At 33.0% G+C, this 25,738-nt stretch overlaps 4 protein-coding genes across 28 annotated transcripts in view; 2 read left to right on the top strand and 2 right to left on the bottom strand.

Annotated features, from left to right (window-relative positions):
* The window catches only part of LOC123684001 (protein kinase shaggy-like), a 31,562-nt gene extending 22,709 nt beyond the window's left edge, over positions 1-8,853 (top strand). For 9 of the 17 annotated variants that reach the window (XM_045623080.1, XM_045623074.1, XM_045623064.1 and 6 more), the window contains 7 exons: positions 120-182; positions 1,009-1,119; positions 1,919-2,109; positions 3,702-3,942; positions 5,874-5,948; positions 7,074-7,260; positions 8,349-8,853. In XM_045623080.1, coding sequence (XP_045479036.1) covers positions 120-182; positions 1,009-1,119; positions 1,919-2,109; positions 3,702-3,942; positions 5,874-5,948; positions 7,074-7,260; positions 8,349-8,506 — 1,026 coding nt within the window. In that variant the 3' untranslated portion in view covers positions 8,507-8,853. Of the gene's footprint in view, positions 1-119; positions 183-1,008; positions 1,120-1,918; positions 2,110-3,701; positions 3,943-5,873; positions 5,949-6,306; positions 6,364-7,073; positions 7,261-8,348 lie in introns of all 17 variants that reach the window. The other 8 variants (XM_045623081.1, XM_045623072.1, XM_045623073.1 and 5 more) reach the window with 5 other exon arrangements.
* A 4,566-nt stretch (positions 8,854-13,419) lies between these two features.
* Positions 13,420-16,696, bottom strand: LOC123684265 (leucine-rich repeat-containing protein 58). Its single transcript, XM_045623450.1, has 4 exons — positions 15,721-16,696; positions 14,094-14,310; positions 13,852-14,041; positions 13,420-13,729 (listed from the first exon to the last, which is right to left on the bottom strand). The coding sequence occupies exons 1-4, from the start codon at positions 16,200-16,202 to the stop codon at positions 13,560-13,562; spliced, it is 1,059 nt and encodes a 352-aa protein (XP_045479406.1). The 5' UTR covers positions 16,203-16,696; the 3' UTR covers positions 13,420-13,559.
* A 738-nt stretch (positions 16,697-17,434) lies between these two features.
* LOC123684264 (histone acetyltransferase Tip60) lies at positions 17,435-20,405 on the top strand. Of its 3 annotated transcripts, none has more exons than XM_045623449.1 (8): positions 17,435-17,889; positions 17,947-18,004; positions 18,082-18,150; positions 18,205-18,340; positions 18,436-18,712; positions 19,169-19,577; positions 19,659-19,821; positions 20,073-20,405. In XM_045623449.1, the coding sequence occupies exons 1-8, from the start codon at positions 17,836-17,838 to the stop codon at positions 20,287-20,289; spliced, it is 1,383 nt and encodes a 460-aa protein (XP_045479405.1). In that variant the 5' UTR covers positions 17,435-17,835; the 3' UTR covers positions 20,290-20,405. The 3 variants fall into 3 exon arrangements, with proteins under 3 accessions (XP_045479405.1, XP_045479404.1, XP_045479402.1); XM_045623448.1 differs by having other exon boundaries at positions 17,435-17,892; positions 19,172-19,577; XM_045623446.1 differs by having other exon boundaries at positions 17,437-17,892.
* Positions 20,406-21,023: 618 nt separating this feature from the next.
* Positions 21,024-25,738, bottom strand: part of LOC123685238 (low-density lipoprotein receptor-related protein 4) — a 32,005-nt gene continuing 27,290 nt past the window's right edge. For all 7 annotated transcript variants that reach the window (XM_045624863.1, XM_045624866.1, XM_045624867.1 and 4 more), the window contains 2 exons: positions 24,674-25,068; positions 21,024-22,534 (listed from right to left, as the gene is read on the bottom strand). In XM_045624863.1, the coding sequence (XP_045480819.1) occupies positions 22,472-22,534; positions 24,674-25,068 (458 nt within the window). In that variant the 3' untranslated portion in view covers positions 21,024-22,471. The remainder of the gene's footprint in view (positions 22,535-24,673; positions 25,069-25,738) is intronic.

Below are 25,738 nucleotides of genomic sequence, written 5' to 3'. Positions count from 1 at the left end.
TTTTGTATATATACACACGAGGAAAACTAGTCTTGATTTGTGAGATGAACGAGAGTCACTTTTGAAAAATTTGTTCGGAATTTCGTAGAGTGCCTTTCTTAATTGGATTTTTTGTGTAGCGAGCTGAAATACCGATACCATTCGACATGTCAATGTCTATATTCATGGGCACAAGTGCGCAGGTACGATCCTGCCTTTATAATTAAGGGCGGGGGTGTTATTCAAACAATTAAATGAACAGTTCAATTCATCTTGAAACGTTTTGAACATAGCCCGTTCAGGAATTGTTGTGAAAAATCGAAATTTGAGTTGGTAATGCCTCAGTTATATTTTGATTTGCAGAATTCATGTTGGTATTGAAAATGTCACTGACAGAAGAAGGTTATGTTTATATGTTCTATTTCTGTGATCAAACCACAGCAATTTTGTGATATTCGACTGGACTTCGAAGTCAATAATTCCTGAACGGACTACACTTGATTATTTTTTATTGGAAAAAATCAATCAGGGAAAAAGCGTGAAAATTATTGCTTTTCTAATTGCAATTGGCTGTTTCATTTTCTCTTTTTGAATAACAGTCCTTCCAAGTAGAATTGTTAAGTTTTTCAACATTCCTCCTCCTGCTGAAAATTGAACGCATATACCTATTAGAAACTTTTAACGTATTTTTGTATTATGCGAGCTTTCTTCCTTTACATCCGGTATTTTAATCACAAAATCACTACTCACTCTCTTGACATAATATGGCGAAAACAAGACAACCGTTTAAAAAAAAAAAGAACCGTTTTCCAAATGTTTGGTGCTGTGATTATTTTCTCTAATGTTTTTTCACTTTTAGTCCTTATCAATAGGCTAGAATTTTTTTTAGTGGTGTTGCAATTAACGACATTTTCAAGGCGTTTTCTGACGCATAGAAGAAGGTCCGCCGGTTTTCACGCTAGAAAATATCGTTAATTTTCAGGAGATGGAAATTGGCATTTTCTAATGTTCCTTTTTTTTCTTCTTCAGAAAGATGAAGTGTACCTGAATTTGGTATTGGAGTTTATTCCCGAAACAGTTTATAAGGTAGCCAGGCATTACAGTAAATCCAAGCAGACCATACCAATCAGCTTTATAAAGGTGAGTTCACACTGAATATTTTACACGTTTCCAAAAAAAGTTTTTTATTGTTATTTTATCAATAGAAGGACTTTCGATTGCTGGTCTACTTCGAACATTGTAACAAGAATTGAACCAGATTGATTATAGATGCAATGATCTATTATTAGTTTCGACTAAATTTATTAGATGGCTGAGTCATAGAATACGTTGTTGCATTCTGACAATAGAATTCATCTCACGCCTTCTCATATGAGGATAGACAGATTGGCTTATGAGGTCACTCTTACAATATCCAGAACCCAGATGAGGAATGGGCTATGAGAGAATCATATCCAAATATATTTTATGGGGTTTCTCCTTAGCACATGCTAAAAGCTCGCAATTTCGGTAAACTCTGAAGAGATACAAATAACAGTAATGTTTCCAATACTTTTCTCATAAGTGCCTAAGGCCTCAAGGACAGACTGACCCTAGCACTGATTCGTTTGAATGTTATGTATACATATCATCTCAGGGGGTAGTCATAGAAAAAAAAATTAAAGCATTACTGACTCTTCTTTATATACTTTATTCACAACCTGAGAAAGAGTCATGTAGTTCCGGGACACCCTGTATATCATTTCGTCATAATTTTCAAATTTTGAGTCGGGAATTGTCTCAAACGATTAGGTTTGACCCAAATGTAAATAAGTCTATATATTTTTTTTTAACCTTCGTCTTTATCTATTCGGAGAAATAATAATTTATTTTGGTGTGGATAATTAGTTGTTTTGCATTTGGTATATCTCTATTAATTCGCTGTTTATTTCTGTTTCAGTTATATATGTATCAGTTGTTCAGATCTTTGGCATACATCCATTCGTTAGGAATCTGTCACAGGGACATAAAACCACAAAACCTGCTTTTGGACCCTGAAACAGGAGTTCTTAAGCTATGCGATTTTGGCAGTGCGAAACACTTGGTCAGGGGCGAGCCGAATGTCTCTTACATCTGCAGCCGTTACTACAGGTAAAAAAAAATTGCAAACAAGTATGCTCTGGAATGATTGTAAACTAGTGTATAAGTAGATTATCGTTACACCAATCCTTTGATAAGTGATGTAAAATAGCTCCATTATCTCGAAAAGATGGTATAAAGGGTTATCCATTTTGTGGTTCCTCTTGGAATTCTTACTGTCTTACCAATTGTATGCTTAGATGAGCGATTATGTTGACCATAATAAGCCTGTAATGCAAGAAACGTACTTACTACAGAATCATTATTTTTGTAGTAAGTTTACACTTGTACATCAGTAAATAAATGATCCATATTGGTAAATACCTAACCTTCAACTAAACATATGACGTTTCTAATGACAGTTTTGTTTGACACATGTCATTGAAACGGAGGTGTGAAATTCGGACCACGACATGGATAACCCAGTATAAGCGCTCTTTGATTCATTGATTTGATGCTTTTTCCTTGCTTCTTATCCTTACATAGAACTGTTGAAGAATTCTGATTTATTTCTTGTAGAATTTTTTGAACATATTGGCTACTAGAAATTGAAGTAACGGGTGTTTTTTTCGAGGTGTATAACTTTAAGTTGGCATTACTGTTCAAGATGGCGACCGATTTAACAGCTGTCAAGTGATTTATTCTCAGTTTGGTTTGGCAATTCATCATGAATAGACTCACGCCTGAACAACCTTTGCAAATAGTGCAATTTCATTTCGAAAATAATGGTTCTGTGCGGAATACGTATTGCGCACTACGTCCATTTTATTTTGTTTAGTGATGAAGCGCATTTCTGGTTGAATGGCTACGTCAACAAACAAAACTGCCGCATTTGGAGTGAAGCTAATCCTCAAGTGTATGTCGAAACACCGTTACATCCAGAAAAACTGACTGTTTGGTGCGCTTTATGGGCTGGTGAAATCATTTGTCCGTACTTCTTCAAAAACGATGATGACCAGAACGTTTCAGTCAATGGTGATCGGTTTAGAGCCATGATTACTAACTTTTTCATTCCTGAATTGAACAACCATGATGTCCAGGAGCTGTGGTTCCAACAAGACGGCGCAACATGTTACACAGCTCGTGCCACAATCGATATTGAAAGACACGTTTGGTGACCGCCTAATTTCACGATTTGGACCTGTTAATTGGCCTCCAAGATCTTGTGATTTAACACCGCTACCCTACTTTCTGTGAGGCTATGTAAAGTCATTGGTCTATACGGATAAGCCACAAACCCTTGACCATTTGGAAGACAACATTCGCCGTGTTATTGCCGATATACGGCCACAAATGTTGGAAAAAGTCATCGAAAATTGGACGTCCAGATTGGACTACATCCGAGCCAGCCGTGGCGGTCATATGCCAGAAATCATATTTAAAATGTAATGCCACAAGATTATCTTGCGGATAAATAAAATTCATGTCAATCGAATAATCCATCGTTGTTTTATTGCAATTTAAAGTTCTATAGCTCTAAAAAAACACCCTTTAATTATCAGTAGATGATCAAGTAATCGTTACTTCAAATTGTTTTAAGTAACAAGTAGTTACCTTTTCATCATAATAATTGTTATGAACAAGTTTGCCCCACTTTATTCCAGGGCTCCAGAGCTGATATTTGGTGCTATCGACTACACAACTAAAATCGACGTTTGGAGTGCGGGCTGTGTCCTGGCGGAATTGCTCTTGGGCCAGCCTATATTCCCCGGCGATTCGGGCGTTGACCAGTTGGTCGAGATCATCAAAGTCCTTGGCACGCCCACGAAAGAGCAGATCAAGGAGATGAATCCCAACTACACCGAATTCAAATTTCCACAGATTAAGTCTCACCCGTGGCAACAGGTTGGTGCAACATACTTTTCTTTCTGTTAATTCAGGTTGGGCGTATTTCGTTGTACTTTGTAAATAGATTAGTTACAAAAAAACTTCTTCTAGATAATAAACAGAAACATGCTAAGCTGATAGAAGTTTACAATGTCGACTAAACGACATCTCACCCTCAATCTAATTTTAGATGGTAGTTGTAATGGTATTGAGGAATTTAGTTGGTAGATTCGAAACTCCTTAAAATTTCTCGTATCAAGTACCCAAGTAATTTATGTGTGCAAAATTCATGTAGTCTTTACATTTTGTGTATCTTGTCTAGTTTTTGAGATGGATTTATCGTTTTACTTTTCACCTATGTACTTTTCACAGAAGGCAACACTGCAGTTTAGTAATTATTTCACAAAGTAGTTCTAGAAATGAGAAAAATACCAAGGATTTGCGCGTTTGTTGAAATTCTATTTTGGCGAAATTTCACATGTTTTGCTTCAATTCATCAAATTCATTCTTATGGCAAATCCTGAAGTCAAAACTTCTTGACAGCATGAAAACAGAGAATTTATCATTTTCGTTATATGCTTTGAAATTTTCGTCTGTTTCGGGCTAAATCGTTCTTTTTATTGAAATTTACAAATTTTTTGAAAATGCGACTTTTCGCCATGCAAGTAACAAAAAAATTCGAAACGACTCAATTTGCTGAAATTTTGGATGTTACTCTACTGATGAAATTACACAAAATTTCAGTAAAGTCTGACCGATGAATTTTAGACAACCGATATTTAAAAAAAAAAACCTTTTTTCAAGCATTGACTTTTTGGGTTTTTCGGCATATGCTTTTTCCGTTAGAACTTCATTTTCTACTCTCTTTCATGGTTCTTTATGTTGTTCTGTTATGGGCTATCCAAAACCATTTATTTCCATCATGCTTTTCAGTGAAACCGAGTCATTTAAATGTCTCTTTTTGTTACATTCTGTTAGTCTGATTTTGTTGAGCGGTGTTTTAGGTTTGCTTATCATCCTTACTATCTCACTCATTTCTTTTATTTTAATTAAATTCATATAGCATATATCTCAAAAACTAGGGCTGATAACGATATCGGATGGAATATGTGGATCAGCATATTAAGATTATCCTAAATTAGCCAACAAGAAGGAAGTGCATTTTTTATTCTGTGTTATTGACTCGATATTCGTGTATTTTAATGCACTTCTTCATTTTATGCATGGTGAGGCTTGGATTGCTCCAGATAATTTCAAAATCTCACGAGATTCAATCTTTCTTTATTAATATAAGTTTTTTTTCTCATTTATAAGTTTTCTTGAATAAACATATTCTCACCCAAATACAACAAGGGGGATTTCTAAATCATGTGTTTTATAATCTCAACATCTGGAAAATATGTAAGTCCATTTGGATAAGGAAATAACAATTTTCTAGCTTTCTAATTAATTTAACAAATCTAAATCTCACCCTGTATACTCATTTTGTATTGCTCGACATAAAAAACTTATCAGATATCTCCAATATTTTTCTTTAGATATTTCATCTGTACCAATAGTGTCTTAAAACATATGTTTGATGAAGACTTTAGTAGTTTCGTACAAATTAAATTATCTTCATAAACTACATATTAGCTAAAAGAAGAAAGTAATCGCTTTAGTTTTTTCCATATAAATATCATATTAAAGATCACAACAAATCTGTATTGCATGACTTGATTAGTTGGATAGTTGCAGATTACTAACAACATTAATTCCATTATGCTTTACTTGATGTTTTCGCAAATTCAACATTGGTTTATTTTCTCGAGAATACCAACAATTCGACTTTAGATGCTTGAAAATGGAACTTTCTTCGTATTCTCGTGGATGAGCCTTGTTGAATTTGTGAAGTGTAATATATCGCTCAATAAATATTACATTTGATTGTACCACAAATTTTTTTTTAGATTCATAACATCCTTCACTCATTCCCTAGTCGGATGTCATTTCTTGAACAATCTTTCACAATAAAACCAACTAAGGTAAACCGCTTTACTATACATTGAATATGATTTCTCCAAAATTGATTTAGTAGTGGCAAGTTCAAACACAAAAGGGACTATATAGACCTTATTCCAACATGAACATTTTTCAAGCTTACAATCTGATTTCTGGTCCGATGTTTTAACTTGCCTCCTAATCTTCCGTACATGAAAATTATAATGATATATTTATTGAGCTTTATATTAATACGCAATTTCTATAAACCAGACTGTCCAAAGATTGTGATGTTCAATTATTGTTTTGGTATTTTTTTCGCCTCAAAGTAACCAACTAACCAAATTGTAATCGGATGACGATCTAGTTTAGTAAATTTTTCTTTGGACGTCTGTTTTGCAGTTCTTGCTGTCAAAAATGTACATGCCCTGCACTAGCACCAACCAACAAAAGTTACGTGTAAGTTGATGATATGCAGCTGTTGATTACTAGAACAAATTAATACACTAAGCATTCACTTCGACAGTAGACATTTCATCGGCCCACACTTCAATATGCTTTGGCAGAAAACTTAACATCTTTAGTATATAGGTTGTCTTTGAATGTATGCAAAAGATTTTATGAGGTAATACTTCAACAAAAGGAAAGTCTGTTCCAAGAAAGAATCGCCTTACTTTTTGTCAAAGTATTATCTCTATATTAAATCTGTTGCATTGATTTAGAAACAGCCTGTACAAATATTCACCTGCACCTTCATGTTAAGTTTTCTTCAAGCATGCCTGCATTATTTTTTTTACTCAATGAAGGAAAATATAATATTATATTTGGCGAATAATTTAACGATAAAATGGATTGGGAAGATGCTGTTTCTGTTTTGAGAATAAGATATTTTTAAAAGAAATCCAATGATTCAGTTGTGTGAGAGTTGCAATATTATTGATATAATTTTTTATAAAAATGCAATAGATCTCTAATTTTCGATAATTTAGTTTCAGAACAAAAAATTCTTCTGTATTTGTTTTAAGTTTTGATGTCTACTTTTACACATACTTAATACTTGCTTTCGGAAGATTAATCTGGTTGAAAATGAACTCACAAATGATGATTTTCTGCTTGAAATGCTTTATAACTGTCACTTCTTAAATTTCAATTGGTCAATTTTTTTTCAGGTGTTCCGTGTACGGACTCCTCCAGAAGCTATAGAACTGGTCTCTAGGCTGCTAGAGTACACACCGTCGTCACGAATAAGCCCCCTACAAGCGTGCGCTCATCCCTTCTTCAATGAGTTACGTGAACCCAACACTCGTCTGCCCAACAACAATGAATTGCCACCTCTGTTCAACTTCACAGAACACGGTAAGACGTTAACAACATCCTACGGACACGAAAGATTAAATCGGTTTTGAGCCAAGATCAAAAAGTACTGAAAAATTATGTTTTCCTACAACTGCTATGAAAAGTAGCATATTCTTCACAGCTTACTCAATTTCAAAACTATGTATTGCTCATACTGTGGGAAATATTATTTCTCACGGCACTTTGCCCACACCTCGCTTGGTAGACCAATGAAATTGCGCATTTGAGTCGTTTCTATGGAAACACAATAAATTAGCACGTACTGTCAACGAAGGAAATTTTGATTGGAATCAAGTCCATTATTTGAATTATTGAAATTTGTGCAGTTGTAGGAAAAGTATAGTGTGCAACATGTGGAGAAAGTCCTTTTCTCGCTCGTGTGTTTGCGGCACTCGCCTTTCAGGCTCGTGCCACAAACTTCCACACTAGCGAGGAAAGTTGGACTTTCCCCACTTGTTGCACAATATACTATTATCTTCCAAATTTTGTGCGATTATATTCATTCTGCCATACCTTTTAGAACAAAATCGTGCTGGAATGTCACTCAAATTTCATGGTTATATTTCATTATTATATGTTGGTACTGGGCACTCTTCTGTCAAGGATTAATCCATTATCTGTCAAATTTTTTATACAGTAAATAGTTCTGCCAACTAACAGTTTTTAATACAAAAATCACTAAGCGGTGTTTATTCCATTAATTCCAATAAAAATTCAGTGCATTAGAGAAAATAATGTGTAATACTCGTACTGAAGGCTCATTCTAAGAATTGTTCATTTAAAAGGCTTCTGCAGTAATGGCATTTAGTTCTTTTATCTAATTTTCGTCCCCTAAGGCTTTCTAAGCAAATCGGCACTCAAAATTTCGTTTACAACACAAAAACTTGTCTGATTTCCCGAACAAATGATTTGATCCCTGTCAAATCTGACAAAGATGTCAGTTGATGGTCTACCAACATAAAAATGAAAAAATAACTAGAGCTGTTAATTTTTACTTACAATTTCCCGGTATTTTTTATCTTAGTTTGTGATCAATAATTTTAAAAGCGTCTTTCTCCATGAATGCTGAGTCTTAATTTAATTTTCAGAGTTGAGCATCCAACCTAGCCTCAATGCGATACTCATTCCTAGGGGACAGGGTGGTTCTGAATCGACTAACAGTCCCCAGGATGGTCCCTCAAGTGTGGCTACAGAAGGCAGCGACACACCAGTTGTAGCTGCAGCCACCGCATCCGGTATGGCTTAGATTGATAATTTATTCCTGTAAAAAAATTAATGGCAGACGGTTGGGCACCCAACACAATATGGGTCTTTTTCTAGGCGTACAAAACACACACCACACAAACATTGTGCACGCAAAATTTAGGGTGCGTGCTTTTCTGCTGATCCACTTCAATATGTTACATCTTTCAGATCTGTGTGTTCTTTGTCCGTTTCGCTGGGACGGCTGTACTATATTTAGAGTATATAAAATTTAATATACGTTCATTGTACAGAACTTTTTGACTTATTGTTTTTTGATCCATTTGATAATGGTTGATAATTCTGTGCTCGTTGAAATTGGATATGCGACTAATATATGATGAAAACTCACCGTTGACCTTTTTTTCTTCTCTTTTGAGGTTATGGTTATGACTGAACTTGACTCAACTATGAATAAAAAAATACCATTGGTTAAGTGTTTTCGTTAACTTGCGTTAATGTTGAGAACATGTCATCCTATTCTAGTGTCATTTTTTCTCAATTTATTCATTATTCGGTGAAGCAACTTCCATTTAGTTATGATTAGTATGTATATATATACACAAGGTATGATCTAAAGGAGATTTGAATTTTTCAATTTCCACATCTATCGATTGGTTGCTGAAAATTAATTGAGTCAATGTGGAAGATTATCTTGAAGCATTTGAGTCGATTTTACACCAAGATAAAAATATTCATATATTCAAATTGTATTCTTAATGATTAATGAATTGCTAAAATATTTTGAGGGTTTTTGATACAAATTCAACTGACTCAAATAATAATGAAAATTATTTAATTATATATCAATGATTTTAATAGGTGGTAGGAACTTCAACAAAAAAGCATCATAGTCCATATATCTACTGTTTCACTACCGCATTTGTAGTCCCTAGATTTCAACGAGTACACATTTCTCCACAGGTGTCCCATCCTTGTTTTATCGGTGTTAATTTTTTAACAGTCGTGGTTTCGAACTTACATCATGAAACATTTGTGTCGTCTTGGAGCTTCGAATATTTATTGAATTTTTTTATTTATGTACAATTCAAAATTTCCCCTTCAATCTGAACATTCGAACATGACATTTCAAGAAAAAAAAAATCGTTTTTAAGAAAAGTGTTTTATTGCAAATTGAATTGTTGTGTTGATGAATTTATTTTTCATGATTTAATGTCTCGCAGTGGAATCGTTTCTCCTAAACGGCTGTATAATTACAAAGTTTCCACCGTTTACTGGAACACTATGATCAAAAAAAATATTTGCTTAAATGTCGCATCTTGCATCAGATGAAATTGAAGAAAGGTAGAAATATCGATGTTTGTCCTGATTTGAGGTGTTATATGAATATTACGGAAATCACAAATCAATTTTAGATTTAGTTTAACATCAAATATGAAACAAAAAAGGAACTCTATTTTATGTCCATTCTGATGTTAATGCTCGGCTTCTTAGATGCAGACTTTAGATAAGAGAAACTGAATATGCAATATCGATTTTGGTGTAGAAAAAAAATGTTCACCTAAAACATTTTTCTTAAACTGAATATCTAAAAGTATAATCGAGAAATTGGAAAATAAATTTTATTTATTTGTGAAATTATTACCTTAGATAAAGAGTAAACAGTGTATATATATTAAAAATTCACAAGTAATATAACAGAAATAAGAATATGGCTTTTATTGTTTATGCCCTCCCAAAAAATAGAATTAGAATGAATTAAATGACTTTATTGGAGTAGAAATGGTAGATCTGTCCTGTGAAACTGGTGTTCAATAAGATTTCAAAAATAACTATGTTTCTGCATAAATTATTATCTTTAACCTCTCATTACACAGTATCTTTTTCAGAATTATCTTTGAGCTTGAAATGCCCATTTCTTGATACCAAACTTATTCAAGTTTTTCATCAACTTTTTTTCTATACTCGGATATTTATGTCGAGTTATTCCCTTTGAAATGTCAAGTCCACAATACAATTTTATGTCGGATGGGACATAATTCAAATTAGGAAGGACAGTGTCTTTGAAGTTATACGTAATGCTTCTTTTAATTTCACTTCAATTTTTTATTAATTAATACAAAAAATGTGATAATAATCCCAAAAATGCAAATAAAACATAACCTAACCTAACCTCAAAATAACTTGCGGCTTGGAACTTATTAACCATAGAAAAAGCATGTCATGTGTCATAAAGCTAGACATCTGTCAAAATTTCAGAAATAGACATGAAAAGGGCATAATGTAATGAGAGGTCTCTAGTTTAAGATATACAAACTGACCCAACGAAATCTTGACTGATCCCCATATCATATCAAGTTTCCCTTAGGCCATTCAATAATTCCTCTCTCACCAAATGATACTGAAAGTTATTTCTTTATAATGAAAGCTTGTGAATTCAGGGTTCAAAATGAAAATGTGGGTTTTCTTAGTTTATTGATTAGAAAATGTGTTCAAGAAAATATCGTAGAATACGCAGCTCTAAGGCACCGTGTAAATAACTACTAAATTACTTGATTTATCCCTATAGAATTCGATGTTGGTTATCCAAGAATGTAACCAATTGAAGTAAGTATGTTTGTGTGATTTTGGAAAATAAATAAAAATAGAAAGCACTAGATAATTTAGCCTTTCAACTAACGCAGTGGATGTTGCAAAATATTCGATTTTAAGAAACATTATTCCAAAATTATGTACTTCTAGCGTCTGCTTTAGAGAGAAATGAATGATATATATTTGTAGATTATCTTTGTTATAGCTTTAAACATGCAATGCGTTTTCTCAAACATTACCAACATCCTATATTTCCTATAGTGTCAGACTGATTACTTATAGAAAAATTATAATCTACTTTTTATAATAGACATACATTCTGTATATCATTTCAATGAAAATTCCTTCTCATCATCAACTTGTGTAGATTCAGTCAGACACTACTTGTAACATGCGGGATGTTATTGATTTCAATAAATTTGATTATATATTGAAACAAATCAAAGAATTTTGGAGTTTCAATTGAGATCTATCGAATATCTATTTGACGTAGCTCTAGAATAAAGAAAAAAAATTTTCTGCATTTTTTCACACCACTTATCCAACTAATTTTTTCAGTACCTCGTTTTTATAATCAAACCAGAAGTAGTGATCGAAAATGCACAAAATAAGTATGTATTTTGAAAACTTCCAAGTGTAATAAAAAAGCTGAAATTCTATTATAAATCTTTATTGTCTGTTATCTCTTCAATCCTCTTGGAATAAGTGAACAAGTATGTTTTGAAAAATTTTATCCTAAATTTGTTATTGGTATTATGACATTTTTTTCTTATAGTTTGGCCATATAAGAATTTTGTACTGAAATTTATATTTCTCATTTGATTTTAGAATTTATGAATTCCAGTTCTAGCCAAAATAAATTATAAATAAAATTGATTTTCAATTATTGAAAAAATTTATATTTGAACAATAAAAAGTACTCAAAACTCATCAAACATAAAATGTTCAATTGAGTACAAAGTATTATTCATTATACAATACCTGCATGCAAATTTTATCTTATTCAAATAACAGCTTTCTCTTATCAATTATTCAATTTGTGTATAATGTTATCATCTTGTTAGTTTTGCAAAGTCATTATTAAAGATATGTTTACTGCTGATCATTCGTAGTAAGCATGGTCGTCACATCAATCTACTGTTCATTTATTTGCCTGTATTTGTGTCTAAAAATATTTGCAGGGTTCAATGCACATCAGTATCGTAAAAAGTATAAATAATAAATGGGATAAGGTTTTCTTCAGTAAATAAATAATAAAACTTCCTGAAAATCAATCATATTGGCAGTCAATTGATAAAGTGACCTTAGAGTATACAAGAAATGTTTCCAATCAAAATTACTGGAACATCAGTGTTCATTTTCAAAATAATGTGTTGTCTTCTGGTACTAATGAAAAGTTTCTACCATTTGAATTTATTATGGCTTGAATTGTGAATAATAGAAGGAATATAATTCAGTTTGAATGTTTTCACATGGATCAGGAGTATGTGTATAATTTGGGAACGAAGTTTGCAGCTGTCTCTTTCTGTTTGTACTCAAACACTCAAATATCTTTGAATGTTATGTGTAATGAATTTTTGTCGTTGAAGCTTCCACGGAATTTCAAAAACAAAGAATGTGTTCATCTAATAGAAACTGATTTGTGTGGTTGACTTTGATAAAGTTTTAAACTTTAATATGTCACAAGTAAGCCCTAAGTGTATAATGGAACTGAATGAAAATTGATGTTTGAATTGATACAGGGTAGCAGAAATGGAAAATCCCTGTTCAGAAATAAGTCTTTTCGAGGAATTTGTCCAATAAAATTACTACCTCTCAAAAACCTGTTTCAAAATGATTTGACATCAATCAAAAGTTATTCATGGTAATCTTTTATGTTTCTCTGTTGTATGCATTCCATGAATGCTATTTGTTCGTATGAATACAGACTGCCTCCTATTGAGTAATTATAAAATTAAAATTACTTACCTTGATATTATTTAATCTTTTATAATCAAAAATTTTTTCTCCTTCAGTGAAAATTGCCTGAAGGATATATCTGTTAAAAGGCATTCTGTAAATATGATTAAATCCTTATTTTGTTAGCATTCACATTATAATACTATACGCTCCGTAGAATATTAAATTTAGATACTGAGCTATTTGTACATAAAACGACATAGAATTTGTGCAAGCAGTAATTGAAGCTCTGTACTATAATTAGTAATAAATATCAAAATTTTAATATGTCTCATTATTAAATTCCTTCTAAAGTTAAAGTGAATGAAAAATTATCAATTCTACTTGACGCAATAGTAGGGGAGTTGAAAACCATTAGAAGAACACCTTGGAGAGAAGGAAGAAGTTTCTTTAAAAAAAGAATAATAAAAAAATTACAAAGTCTTTATTGATTCTCTGCCCAAAGTAATACTCTAGGAACACAACTGAGATAAAAATCTATTTCATTCATTCGACAACCTTGGTAAATTTCTTCAGTTTTGATGGAAGTTGGTAAAGTATTCAGTTCATCCAAGGAGAACCTTCTTCATCATATATGTCCTAGAAGGTCTGACCATTTCTTCCTTCGACCCTTTTCTACATTTGGAAGAACATAAATACTGGAGTAGGGGGATCCTATATTTTCCACAGAAATCTACGAATTTAATGTGTTCAACTCTGTTGTTAAAGTAAACACCTAAAATGAAAATTTTAAAGTTCACAATTTAATTCATGTCTTTCTGAAAAGTTTTGAAAGTTAAAGTAACACTAAAAGATTATCATTTGAAAATCAATTGAGGATCTGCATTTTTCACTCACCTTTGCATCTTGGATTCACGCAATGATGGGCAGAATTCAAATAATTAATTAATGTCTTTGGTATATCTCCTTCTGCAACTTCAATATTGTGTAATTTTACCACTCTTGCAGCTAATTCTAATAAGGAAGCTGGATTATTGCACATTTCAGTCACAAACTGAACAACTAGAGGATTATCTCGCAAGCTTAGCTAAAACAAAAATGTTAACATAAAAAAATTCAGTGTGTGGAGTGAAACTTACTTCGTTTAAATTTTTTAAAGCTATGATTTCTGGAGGTAAAACCTTCAAACGATTTTTATGTAATTGAAGAGATTTCAAATTGTGTAAATTAGCTATATGGGCAGGTAAGGTTTCTATTTGGTTATCACATAGTGACAGTATGTGTAAATTTTTCAGTTTTCCCAAAATACTTGGAACTTCCACAATTTCGTTTCCTCCAAGAGATAAAATTTGTATACTGAAAAAATATAATTAAATTCTGAATTCCTACACAATAAGTTCTAATATAATTCAACTAGCACTATACTATATTTTTCCAAGAAGTTATCTATCTATTATACTTTAAAGAAAAATCAAAGTTTTTGTTCATTTATTATGTGTTATCTGAGCTCTAAATTCCCTGATAATTGAATAATTACTACTAATGAATGATGAACTCATTAGTATCAACATCAATTTAAAATTATTTAAAATACTCACTATGTATGAAGTTTGAGAAACATGAACTTCTCATTTTATTTTACTTTTCAGTTATTGATTTTAGTATTTAGGAAAAGTTAAAAAAATTCGACAATAAAAATGTTGTTTTAATGTTTAAGTACTTTGAAGGGTAGCTATCATTCGAAAATGTTGTATATTATTATTTATTACAAGTTTAATTCGCGCAGAAATAAAATATCTCAATTCATCAAAATTATCACTATATTATGATGTTCAAGATAAAATTTTAGAATTGCCAACTGAATATTAAAAATCCTTCAACTAATGAATTTTTAAAAGCAGAACTTCGTGTTGAAACACATTGTATAAAGTTTATGAAACTCATAAAATTCTACACATCAATTGAAGTCATATTCAAAATAGGAGAACTTTGCCATGAAAAAGTATCACTGATGAAAATTATTTTGAACTAAATGAAATCGACTTGTGCTTTAAATTTCCATTTTGTTTCCAGTTAACTGTCTATTCACAATCGCAGAAAAAGTAGTGTTTGCAACACGTGCTGTAAAATATTTCTTAGGAAATTGGAAGTTTGGGCAATCGCACAAGTAGATAACAACTTTGGTTTTCGCACGTGTATGTTGCACATACTACTTTATCTGCGATTGTAAATAGCCAGTATAAACTGAAGAGTGAAAGCAAAAAGAAAATTAAATCGCTTTACCGATTTATTTGAAAATGGCCTTCGTTAACAGTGTATATATCCTACGTTTCCCTAGTAACGACTTTGCAAAGGCTCGATTTCATTGGTCTATTACTATGCAGAATCATTCTGCACAGTCTGAACTGCAGAAAATGATTCTGTACGGCTTTTTCCCGATCATTATAATAGTACATGTTTTTTTGGCAGAATATTTTGTTTTGAATGCAATTATATGATAATATATAACGGCGTTATTTCATAGGAGTACTAGAAAAAAGAATTTATACCAAATTCTTTGGGTTTTCCCGTTTTTCAGAGATTTGCAAAACAAATAAACGTTGGATAAACCCACCTCCACGTGATATTCTGGATATTACCGAGATCAAATAAAAACGATTTTTGTATCAACAAAAGATAAGATTATCTAACCAAAATAGAAATATACTAATAACGGAAATAATTAATTTTAATAGTTGAAATCAGACGAAGTATATGGGTACTTACCTCGATAGTTTATAAATGTTTCTGGAAATATTTCTGATTTTGTTGCCCCCTAAGTAAAGATATTTTAAATTCACTAAATCACATACTTGCTCAGGAAAATTCCTCAAGGAATTTCCGCTAAGATTCAATTCTCTCAAGGAGTTCTGGGAAAACCCTTTTGGTAGGGAATCATCTGTCAGGAAGTTGTTTTTCGCTATCAGGCAAACCAAGGGGCAGTAATGTAGGATGTCTGGAAGTATCTTGAGTCCATTGTTGCTTAAGTCTAATGTGTTTAAATTGGAAAACCTGAATACATTTTCGGGAAAGAAAGACAGTTGATTGTGGTGCAGTATAATATTTTCGATTTCCGATGAGCGTTTCTTGTTTTCCAAATAGGGTTCCAAATTTAAATCTACCGTAGTCGAGTCCAGCAACAGGTAGGCAAGGTCTATTATTTTGTAACTGTTATCACTGTCACTACTGTCCGATGTATAGTTCTCCATCGTCGGATGTTTGGCTGATGGTCAGGCCCAGTTGCACTAGACTGTTGAAGATCTGCTAGTTCACTCTCATTAACAATGAATTATTTGATTAAAGATAACACTTATCACAATGCCCTCCATTGAACTTGTGACGGTAGGGGATAATTTTCAGTTCATGCGTAATCAATTCGAATTTACAGATTCAGTTGATAAATATTCGAAATCTTTTTCGCTAAATGTTTTGTTTGGACGGGTTAAGTAAAAGTGATGTGTGCTGTCGGTCTCCCTCAATGAGGCCAATGCAGCGACCTTGGAAATATTAAACTGATTCAACTCACGTGATTTGGAACTACCTATTATACCTATCGCGTAAGATTTCAACATACTCATTCTAGTCACTGTTGACTTGATAATGTATACTCCGTTGTTGAAAGAAAACATAAATTTCAGCATATTACAGAATGTTTCATTATTTTGTCATCATTTTGAATGAAGATGATCAATTGTTAACTAGTTTTTGAGCGATCGTTTCTCGGAACAAATCGATCCATCACTTCTACCTAATATATGTAATTTTCGAATTTTAATAATGGTCTCAAACGATAAGGAACGACTCACTGATAACGAATTCATGGTTAAATTCAAATCTGTCCCTTCTGCTGTAAATACGAAATATCTCAAACGGAAAGAATTGCAAATTTGAAACTTTTTGAGTAGGATCAAATATCGAGTGAAATTCGTTAGGTAATGGGCAAAATTCGACTGCGGAAACAGCAAAAACGACCCATTAGAATGAAATGTTGTATTTAGATGTGAAATAATATCAAGCTTCATAGTTCATGTAAAATTCCATGTTCATCGCATCACCAGAACCAAAGAAAAAGATGTCTAGGAATACTGATATGCGCTCACTGATTATTGAAAACTTTTAAGGAATTTGCGACTTTTTACTAACCAACCGCCTTCAAGAATTCAAGGAAATTTGTGGTATACTCTTCAATTTATATCATTTTACGTTTTATATTCGAGGTTCCCACGGCTAGAGCCGTTTCTTGTACAATCTCTATTCTGCAGACCTTTTTGCCCCTATGACTTCCTCTATGTTGTTTTCCAGCTTCTAGGAGGTCTTCCGCATTTTTTCTCTCAAATAACAACCATGTAAAGCCTCTGATTTCTGAGAAAAATTTTAAATATAAGTTGACCAGATCATAAAAGAATTGCTTTCCACAGAATAATATATCCTTTATAAATATATTCTGTGCTGCTCTCTTGATGCATAGAATAGACTCATCTTTTTCTTTTATTTTTTTCTAATTTCATGCATACCTACTCCATGCAAGAAGTTTTGATTGAAGGTAATTGCATTGAGGAGGTTTCTATGATGCTTAAATTACAAGAAGTAATGAATTGTTATGCGAAGTAAATAAATTTGTTTTGTTGGCAATAATAATGACGTTGACAAATGATAATTGACATGTCTTGAGTCAATCGTCAACCTCAAATAAACGAGCGTGTTTATAAACAACAAACAAGTTTATATTTATTTGTTGGAATCAAAATGGATTACTATTATTTATCAGTTCTCTCCCTAAATGAATGGTGAGGGCTAGTTATGTCATTTATTCTGTAAAAATTTGTAAAATATTCAATACTCATGAAAGTTGAAATGGAAGATTTGGACGACACTGATACCACTATTTGTGATTCGGTGGTAAGTTATTAACTACTGAAAGGAAAATAAAACAATAGATGATTCATTTTTTAGAATTCACTGGTAGAAGGATGCCGTTTACCTGTACATATGAAAGGGACCGACGACTGGCGTAAGCTAGAGACTATTATTCTTTCACCTTTATTTATGTAAATGAAAATTATTCTTTAACCATATCTGTTTTTTTAGCCTTGGCAGAACTCATCAGTATAAAAGAAATATTGGGGACAAAGTGTTATTACGTACATTATGTGGACTGTAAGTACACTGATATTAAAAGTATTTACCATTCTTTTCACTGAATCCTTACAGTCAATAAGAGGCTAGATGAGTGGGTTACAGAAGAATTTTTGGATACTAGAAAAGTTCATTTTCCTAAGAAAGATGGAACTAGTAATACTGGTGTATCTACTCCTAAGAAATCACATTTTGGTGATGTTAATTCCAGGTAGGTAATTTATGGAGTGATTTCATATTGACAATCTAGTCCTCGCACTACTATTTCATACAAAACTAAAGTGATTGGGATAATTTTTGATGTAGACCTACCAGTCCAATACCAGCCCCAACTCAGGATATTCTCAATGGAAATGCTGTGTTAGCGGCTGCATTACAAAAAAAAATAAATAGGAAAAGGAAAGTTCCTGCCCCTGAAAATGAAGATTCTCTTGATGCACCAGCGCCTCCTGTTCCAGGCCCAAGACAATCTGGCAGTATGGTAGCTCACCATGACGATGTAGTTACAAGAATGAAAAACGTTAATATGATTGAACTTGGCAAACATAGAATTAAACCTTGGTATTTTGCTCCATATCCACAGGTGATTAAGCTTTAATGATTATCATATCACTTCAAAACAAGTCGACAGCATAGTAAGGTTTTGAAAGAAATTAAATTTGATGGAACCTTTTACGTCACAAACCAAATACCATTCTATATTTCATCAAAATCAGACTAGTGGATAGTGAAATATTGAGGCCCTGAGATTTTCTTGTTTGCACATGAACCACTTATGACCCAATCGGAATATTCATACCAATTTACAACTTTGGGCTAATAGAACAAGAATATTGAGATTCATTTTGTGTGGGACTATCTATGTCCCAACACCAGTACCAATTCCGACAAAATCGCTAGAAGTTAAGGTTTTTGTATTCAGTGGCCTAGGATTTCTGAATTATTAAATATTTTTATATTTGTTTGATGATCAGGGGAATAGACATATTTTTATCTTTTCCAGTACTCCTGAAATTATACTGTAGTAACTTTTTTCTAGGAGATGGTAAATCTTTCGTGCATATATATATGTGAGTTCTGTTTGAAATACAAAAAAAGTCGAAAATGTTTAGAGAGACACTTGGTAAAATGCAACTTGAAACATCCTCCTGGAAATGAAATATACAGAAAAGAAGGCATTTCCTTTTTTGAGATAGATGGTAGGAAGAATAAGCAGTATGCTCAAAATTTATGTCTTTTAGCAAAACTGTTTCTTGATCATAAAACCTTATATTACGATACCGATCCTTTCCTATTCTACGTCATGACTGTGTTTGATAATAGAGGATTCCATATTGTTGGATATTTTTCAAAAGAGAAAGAGTCAACTGAAGATTACAATGTTGCTTGTATATTAACAATGCCTCCTTATCAGAGGAAAGGTTATGGAAAATTATTGATCGAGTTCAGTAAGTTCTAATATGCTTTTCAACGATTACTTCATTTCATTCAAGAATACAATACAAAATTTCCATTAAATTGTTTTGCAGGTTATGAACTGTCTAAGTTCGAGGGAAAAACAGGTTCACCAGAGAAACCACTTTCAGATTTAGGCTTATTGTCTTATAGAAGCTATTGGGCACAGACTATTTTAGAAATTCTCATCACAATGAATCCTGTTGGGGAAAATGAGAAACCTCAAATAACAATAAAGTAGGTGCTAGAATATCCAATAAAATATCCAACACAAATCCACCTCCTGAGTTGATGATGTTTATATTAGAGCAAGGTGCTTTAAATAAACTGTTGGTCAAAAGTAATGTGTTTTTCTGAAGTGTCAATAAGATAATTCAACATCCTTAACTTTTGACAAGCAGATTATTTTTAGCCATTTTTTTTTTTTTCCTACATTTTTATTTTTAAAACCCTATTTTCATCGAATTGTATGGCACTCTTTTTTTCAGCGAAATTTGTGAATTGACCAGTATCAAGAAAGAAGATGTGATATCAACATTGCAAAATTTGAATTTAATTAATTATTATAAGGGGCAGTATATAATTGCGTTGAACAAAGATATAATGGATAGTCATAGGAAGGCAATGGAAAGTAAAAAAATCAGAATAGATCCTAAATGTTTGCACTGGACGCCAAAAGATTGGGGTAAAAGAGCAAAATGGTGAATCATATTAGAATTTTTAAATACTGTCGTCTTATATCAATTGATAAATACGTTGAATTTTACTCTGAAATTGAAACTCTATGTATTTATTAATTAATAAAACAATTTTATTAAAAATTCTTATTTTTTCGTAATTTGCGCAGAATCAGACAATCAAATGGAAAACACTACAAAATTCACACTATGGTTTATCATTTACTTTCATCTCGTGAAATGTCTCGATTAGTTGGAAAGAATGACTTACAAAATTAAAAGGTGTTGTAGCTTTGTAGATTCTGAGTCAAACTAAGCTCCCTTCTATTGATATAACGAGTGTTCATTTAAATTCGTGGTCTAGTGTGCTGTGCCAATCTATTGCTCACAACTTTTGTACACAATACTTCAACTCAGTAGAATGTCACAGCACTCTTGATTACGAATTTATTTGAACACTTGTTACATCCAATAAGGAGTAATATCAAGTGGTTTTTGCATTGAAAAATGTTGGTTGGCAAAACTGTTTACTGTTTCACAAATTTGACAATAAATAAATCCATGACAGGAGTACCAACATATAACCATGAAATTTAGATATTTCCAAGATATGCCACAAAATTAGAGAAAAACTTTTTTGCTTGTTGACGGATTAAATTTTGTTCAGGTAAATGACATTGAATAAACTTTTTTGTCATGGTATACCTTTTTAGGAACGTTGTGGAATAAATGGAATAGGTGTTACGAAATAATACACAATAATTTCGATATAGGGCATTCAATTATATATTTTTTGTAATTCATATCGTTTTGGGTATTAAAATAATGCAAAACAAGTTTTATTCAGAAATGATATGAAGTTACATCAAGGAGAATGGACATTTTTCCTTAAAATTAGGTAACGTCGATTTTACTTCTGTACACTTATCACATTGAATCAAGTACCAAAGATGTAATGTTTTTTTATATATATAGAAATTCAATCTGATGGTACTTAACATTTTTATTTGTCTTTTAAATAACAGTCTCAGATGAATAAATATTGGGGATGTACAAAGTATACGTTTAAGGGAATCCACTTCTAAGTTATGTTACTTCAAAGGTTTTCGAAAGAACAATTTAGGACAGTTGATTTTTTTTAGAATAGACTTCTTCGGTACACCATCGTAAATTGTGCTTACTCTATTGGCTATACTCTTGGCCTTGTTATATTTTAATTGATACTTTGAATGACTCAATCACTGTCATTTCGATAAAAGATATGCCCCAAGCCTTAGTGTACAAAGAATTTTATTATGACCAGATAAATGATTCATTTTTACAAACTCAAAATGTCTTTGTTCTTCCTTTCATTGATAATTATATAACTGCACTCATTTTATCACAAGATCTCAAGTTTTTCATTTGTTTCATAATAATATGTATTTTTTTCATATGTAAACTCATATATGCAGCATATTTGAGCAAATCAATATATAATAAATCTATTCTCATCACAATTCGAACCACTTGGAATTCATAAATTATCTATAGAAATACACAACATAACAATAAAAATTATTTTCATATTAGTTAAAATATCAAATCTCAATGTTCCTATCACAAATATTCTTCCTAATATCACCCAAACAAATCAATAATTACTCCGGTGAATGTTCTTCACCAAAACTTCAATTTATGTGGGTACTCTTGAAATTTAGAAGTATTAAAGTCAATGTATATAATTCGATACTCTCACTCTTTCTGCTATTTAAATTTTCTCTTTACCAATCCTTTTACATATATTTCTGCCAAATTATCATCATTGCTTCTTATTGTCCTCATATTTTACCTGAACACTTTTACTAACTGTATTTCATGCAAGAAAGGTGGGCGATTCATCCTGCTCCACTTAAATAATACTGCCAAACTTCAAATATGGCTTCTCCATCAGCTTTCGATAAATTCTGTTAAATCATTAATTCCTCTATAACAAGGTAGGCCCCTGTTAGGGGTCATTCAACATACCAATAATTTGGGTTTCATTTCAGTCTATACAATCTTGATTTTTGTTTCTTAATTTTTTTTATTTTTATAATAAAATCTTCTAAATCTTAAAAGTGAATGTCACTAATATCCATTCAGTAACAAAAATCAACACGACCTCAGTTCTATTCCGCATCTTTGGGAATTGTCAATAATTCATATTACTTTTACTGGATCGATTTATGTTAAATCTTGCAACTAACTACCTCTGGGCTATCGGACAACACAGTCTCCTCATAGACACGTTCCTGAAACGATCAAAACATAATTGATACATTTCAACTGTCCACAAAATACTTGATTTTCTAAGTTCAATCATTTTTGCACCCTTGGAGACCTCTATATAAGTACCTATACAAGGGGTTTTCCAATGAGAGGTTTCATTTTGAATAGCCCGCTATTTGAGCAGCTGTCGCTTTTGACAATTGACAAGTGAACACTAAGCCGTTACTAACAATGGAACGATACACGCTTCAACAACGCATTGAAATTGTAAAATTCACTACAGAAAATGTGAAAATTCGACAGACACAGCTCGCAAAACTAAAGCACTTTTGTGTTGTCGTAAAGCACCTTCTCGGCCGGCAATAGAGAAACTGGTGGAAAAATTTGAGCTGTTGGGCAAGTTAGTGATGTGAAAAATCGAAACAGTGTGCGCTGTTCAAGAACAACTGAGAATATTGCTGCTATAGCCCGTATAGCTGACAAAAATCCAGGTTCATCGATCTTGGGAAGATATTGGTGTGGACGATATTCATTTTCAACAAGATGGTGCTACGTGACACAAGCAACGAAACAACCCTAATTTTGCAAGAAAAGTTTCCTGGCCATGTTAATTCTCGAATCACAATTGGCCACCGATATTTTGTGATTCAACACCTTTTGACACAAGAAGTTTTTCTTTAGGACCACGTGAAAGATAAGGTCTATGCCAATGTTCCACAATCGATTCAAGACCTTAAAGATGGAATTCGTGAGGACATACAGCGCAAATGTACGAATTTGTTATGGAAGATTTCAAGAAAAGCATATGATGCAGCCGTGTCAGCCATTTGGCTGATATCGTTTTCCATCGTTAATGGCTTACCTTTCTCTTCATAATGACATAAACTCCCATTGTTCTCTTAAAATTGTAGTGACTCTGTCTGCCCGAGAGGTGGCGTTATGGGCGCTGTGCCACAGTCTACTACGTCCCCGGCGGGTTTATGAGGGTCACCGCGTTGCAGCAGAGTCACCTCTCCAAGATGATGTGAGAGGGAGGGTTTCTTGAGCAGAGATCGCTGGATTGCCTAACACCATAATCCTTAGGGAGAGGGCACACCTACGACATTTGGCCCGAGAAACTCGACAAAAAATATACTGTTTTTTTTTATTATCACAATGAAACCTGTTATTGGAAAACCCTTTATAAGATGTGGTTGATAAATCACAATTATGCAGTTGAGTGGTCTACAAGGGCGCATTAATGGACTAGCGCTCAAAAGCTACCTACCGAGTTCACATTAGTGCTTGTTAGTTTTTTGATTCGCTCATTTTAGTGACTGAAATCAGTATTATGCACTCCAGAGACATGTTAAAAATAAATTTCAATACGCTCTATTAGTGAGCCATTTCTGGTTCTCCTGTCAGTGTTCGGAATCCAAACAAATAAATTGTCATTCAAATTAGTACAGTGTCGTTGAAGGAATTGGCTTATTTTCACCAATAAAAGTATTTGAAGAACGATTTCAGTATTAATTGATAGACAGAAGGAACGAGGTTGATACCAGCAAGTTTGAATCCTTTATCATTCCCCAGATTTTGTAAAAATCCGTGTTTATTAGTTGAACTTCAAGTTCGAACTTACTGGCATTAATCTCGTGCCTTCTGTCTATCAACTAATAGTAAAATCGTTCCATAATTAATCTTATTTATCAAAATAAGTCAATTTCTTCAACGACAACGTACTAATTTGAATGACAATTTGTTTGTTTGGATTCCGAACACTGACAGGAGAACTAAAATGGCGGTGTGTGACGTCATCACTAATAGAGCGTATATGGCGGCGGTTGGCTTCTTGTTGTTTGTCAAAAGAATAAATAGTGGTATAAGTATGTTTCATTTGTGATTTCATCTGCATATTTGGGTGATAATTTGAGCTCAATCTATTAGGTGAATTGTAGTTGGCTGTGGATTTGGTCATGGCGAAGATAGTGTCGGGTTTTACCATGTTCACTCTTCATTTTTATGAGGTTCATGTACCTAGCACAAATCCAACAGGAAAATTCAAAATTCAGCTGTAAACTTACAAACTGCCACAAAACACAAATTTTTGTGCCAACCGACGCCATTTAAAAGTCACGAGATCTGGACTGCTTGATTGAGCATTGAATAAGAAGGAAGGTTACCTGCGATTTGTCGTACTTCAGCCGTTTCCATATGAACTGCCTCCTGTCCCCGTTGCTACTGTTAGTCGAATTCGTTGCGAGAGATTCACTGTTGGGAGAGTAGTAATTCGGATTGGCAAAACTACCCCCGTGTCTATAACGATAGCGTTTCTTTCCTCTTACGAACAACAGCACCGACACGAAGATGGTGCACAGCAATATGATGATTACCAAGAAGAGTAGGCAGACGATGAGGATGGAGTTAGAGTGCGGAGAATCTGAATGCCCCACTACATCGTCGATGTTCCTGTTGTAGGGGTTGTAATAGTTGGGTTCAAGGTCGTCCTCGTTTTCGTAGTCCCCTCCGCAGTTGAATTTGTCCCTGGGACACTTGTCCGAAACCCATTGGGATGGATCTGGAAAGCATTAGGTGTACAGTGCATCCCATTTTGGGTGAGACAGCCAGGTTTCTCGCTTGTTATTTAAGATAGAGCCTTGCGGTTTTCACGTTCCTGTCCTACTTTTTCGTGAAACTCAAGTTGGTCTTATCAGATTTTGCATAACTGTTTCCGTTCAAAAGATACAGGGCGATTTTGGAAATTGATACTTTTCGGACCCCTCCTTTATCTCCGAAATTATTATAAATAATGCTGAGCTGAAAACTACGTCTGAATCAGAATTCTGCGTAGAATCCAGTGGCGTACTCAATTTTTTTTTTCGGGGTTTGGTTTTGAAGATTCAACACAAACCTATATTTTTTTTAATGGAACACCCTATATATCATTACTCCGTTGAATTCGTTATTTTTTTCCCTTCAAAATGATATATGATACTATGTAGGTAGGATGTTCAGAAATGTTAAAAAAACACTAAAACGTCAAATAATGATGATTTTTTGTGAATGGGCCATGAATTTTCTATGTTTCGATAAGAGGATTATTACTTTCGATTTTTAAAAGTAGTAGGTCATCGATGACACAAACATCCTTGTTTTTATTATGGCTACTATGCATTTGGGAGCATTGTTTTATCAAGTAGGCATTGGAGGAAAAAACCAATCTGATCTAGCTGTCATCGCTATAAATT

Source organism: Harmonia axyridis, chromosome 7, assembly GCF_914767665.1.
Source record: "Harmonia axyridis chromosome 7, icHarAxyr1.1, whole genome shotgun sequence".
NCBI lineage: Eukaryota > Metazoa > Arthropoda > Insecta > Coleoptera > Coccinellidae > Harmonia > Harmonia axyridis.
The sequence above is the reverse complement of the archived record's forward strand: the minus strand, read 5'-3'. Positions and strand labels throughout refer to the sequence as shown.

Coding starts and splice junctions, on each gene's coding strand:
- LOC123684265 (XM_045623450.1), bottom strand. CDS start 16,202: ATGGAGAACTATACATCGGACAGTAGTGACAGTGATAACAGTTACAAA. Junction 14,311..15,720: donor AACATTTATAAACTATCGAG/GTAAGTACCCAT, acceptor ATATTTTTTCAG/TATACAAATTTTATCTCTTG. Junction 13,730..13,851: donor CGTGAATCCAAGATGCAAAG/GTGAGTGAAAAA, acceptor TTTTCATTTTAG/GTGTTTACTTTAACAACAGA.
- LOC123684264 (XM_045623446.1), top strand. CDS start 17,836: ATGAAAGTTGAAATGGAAGATTTGGACGACACTGATACCACTATTTGT. Junction 18,341..18,435: donor TTTGGTGATGTTAATTCCAG/GTAGGTAATTTA, acceptor TTTTTGATGTAG/ACCTACCAGTCCAATACCAG. Junction 19,822..20,072: donor AAACCTCAAATAACAATAAA/GTAGGTGCTAGA, acceptor TCTTTTTTTCAG/CGAAATTTGTGAATTGACCA.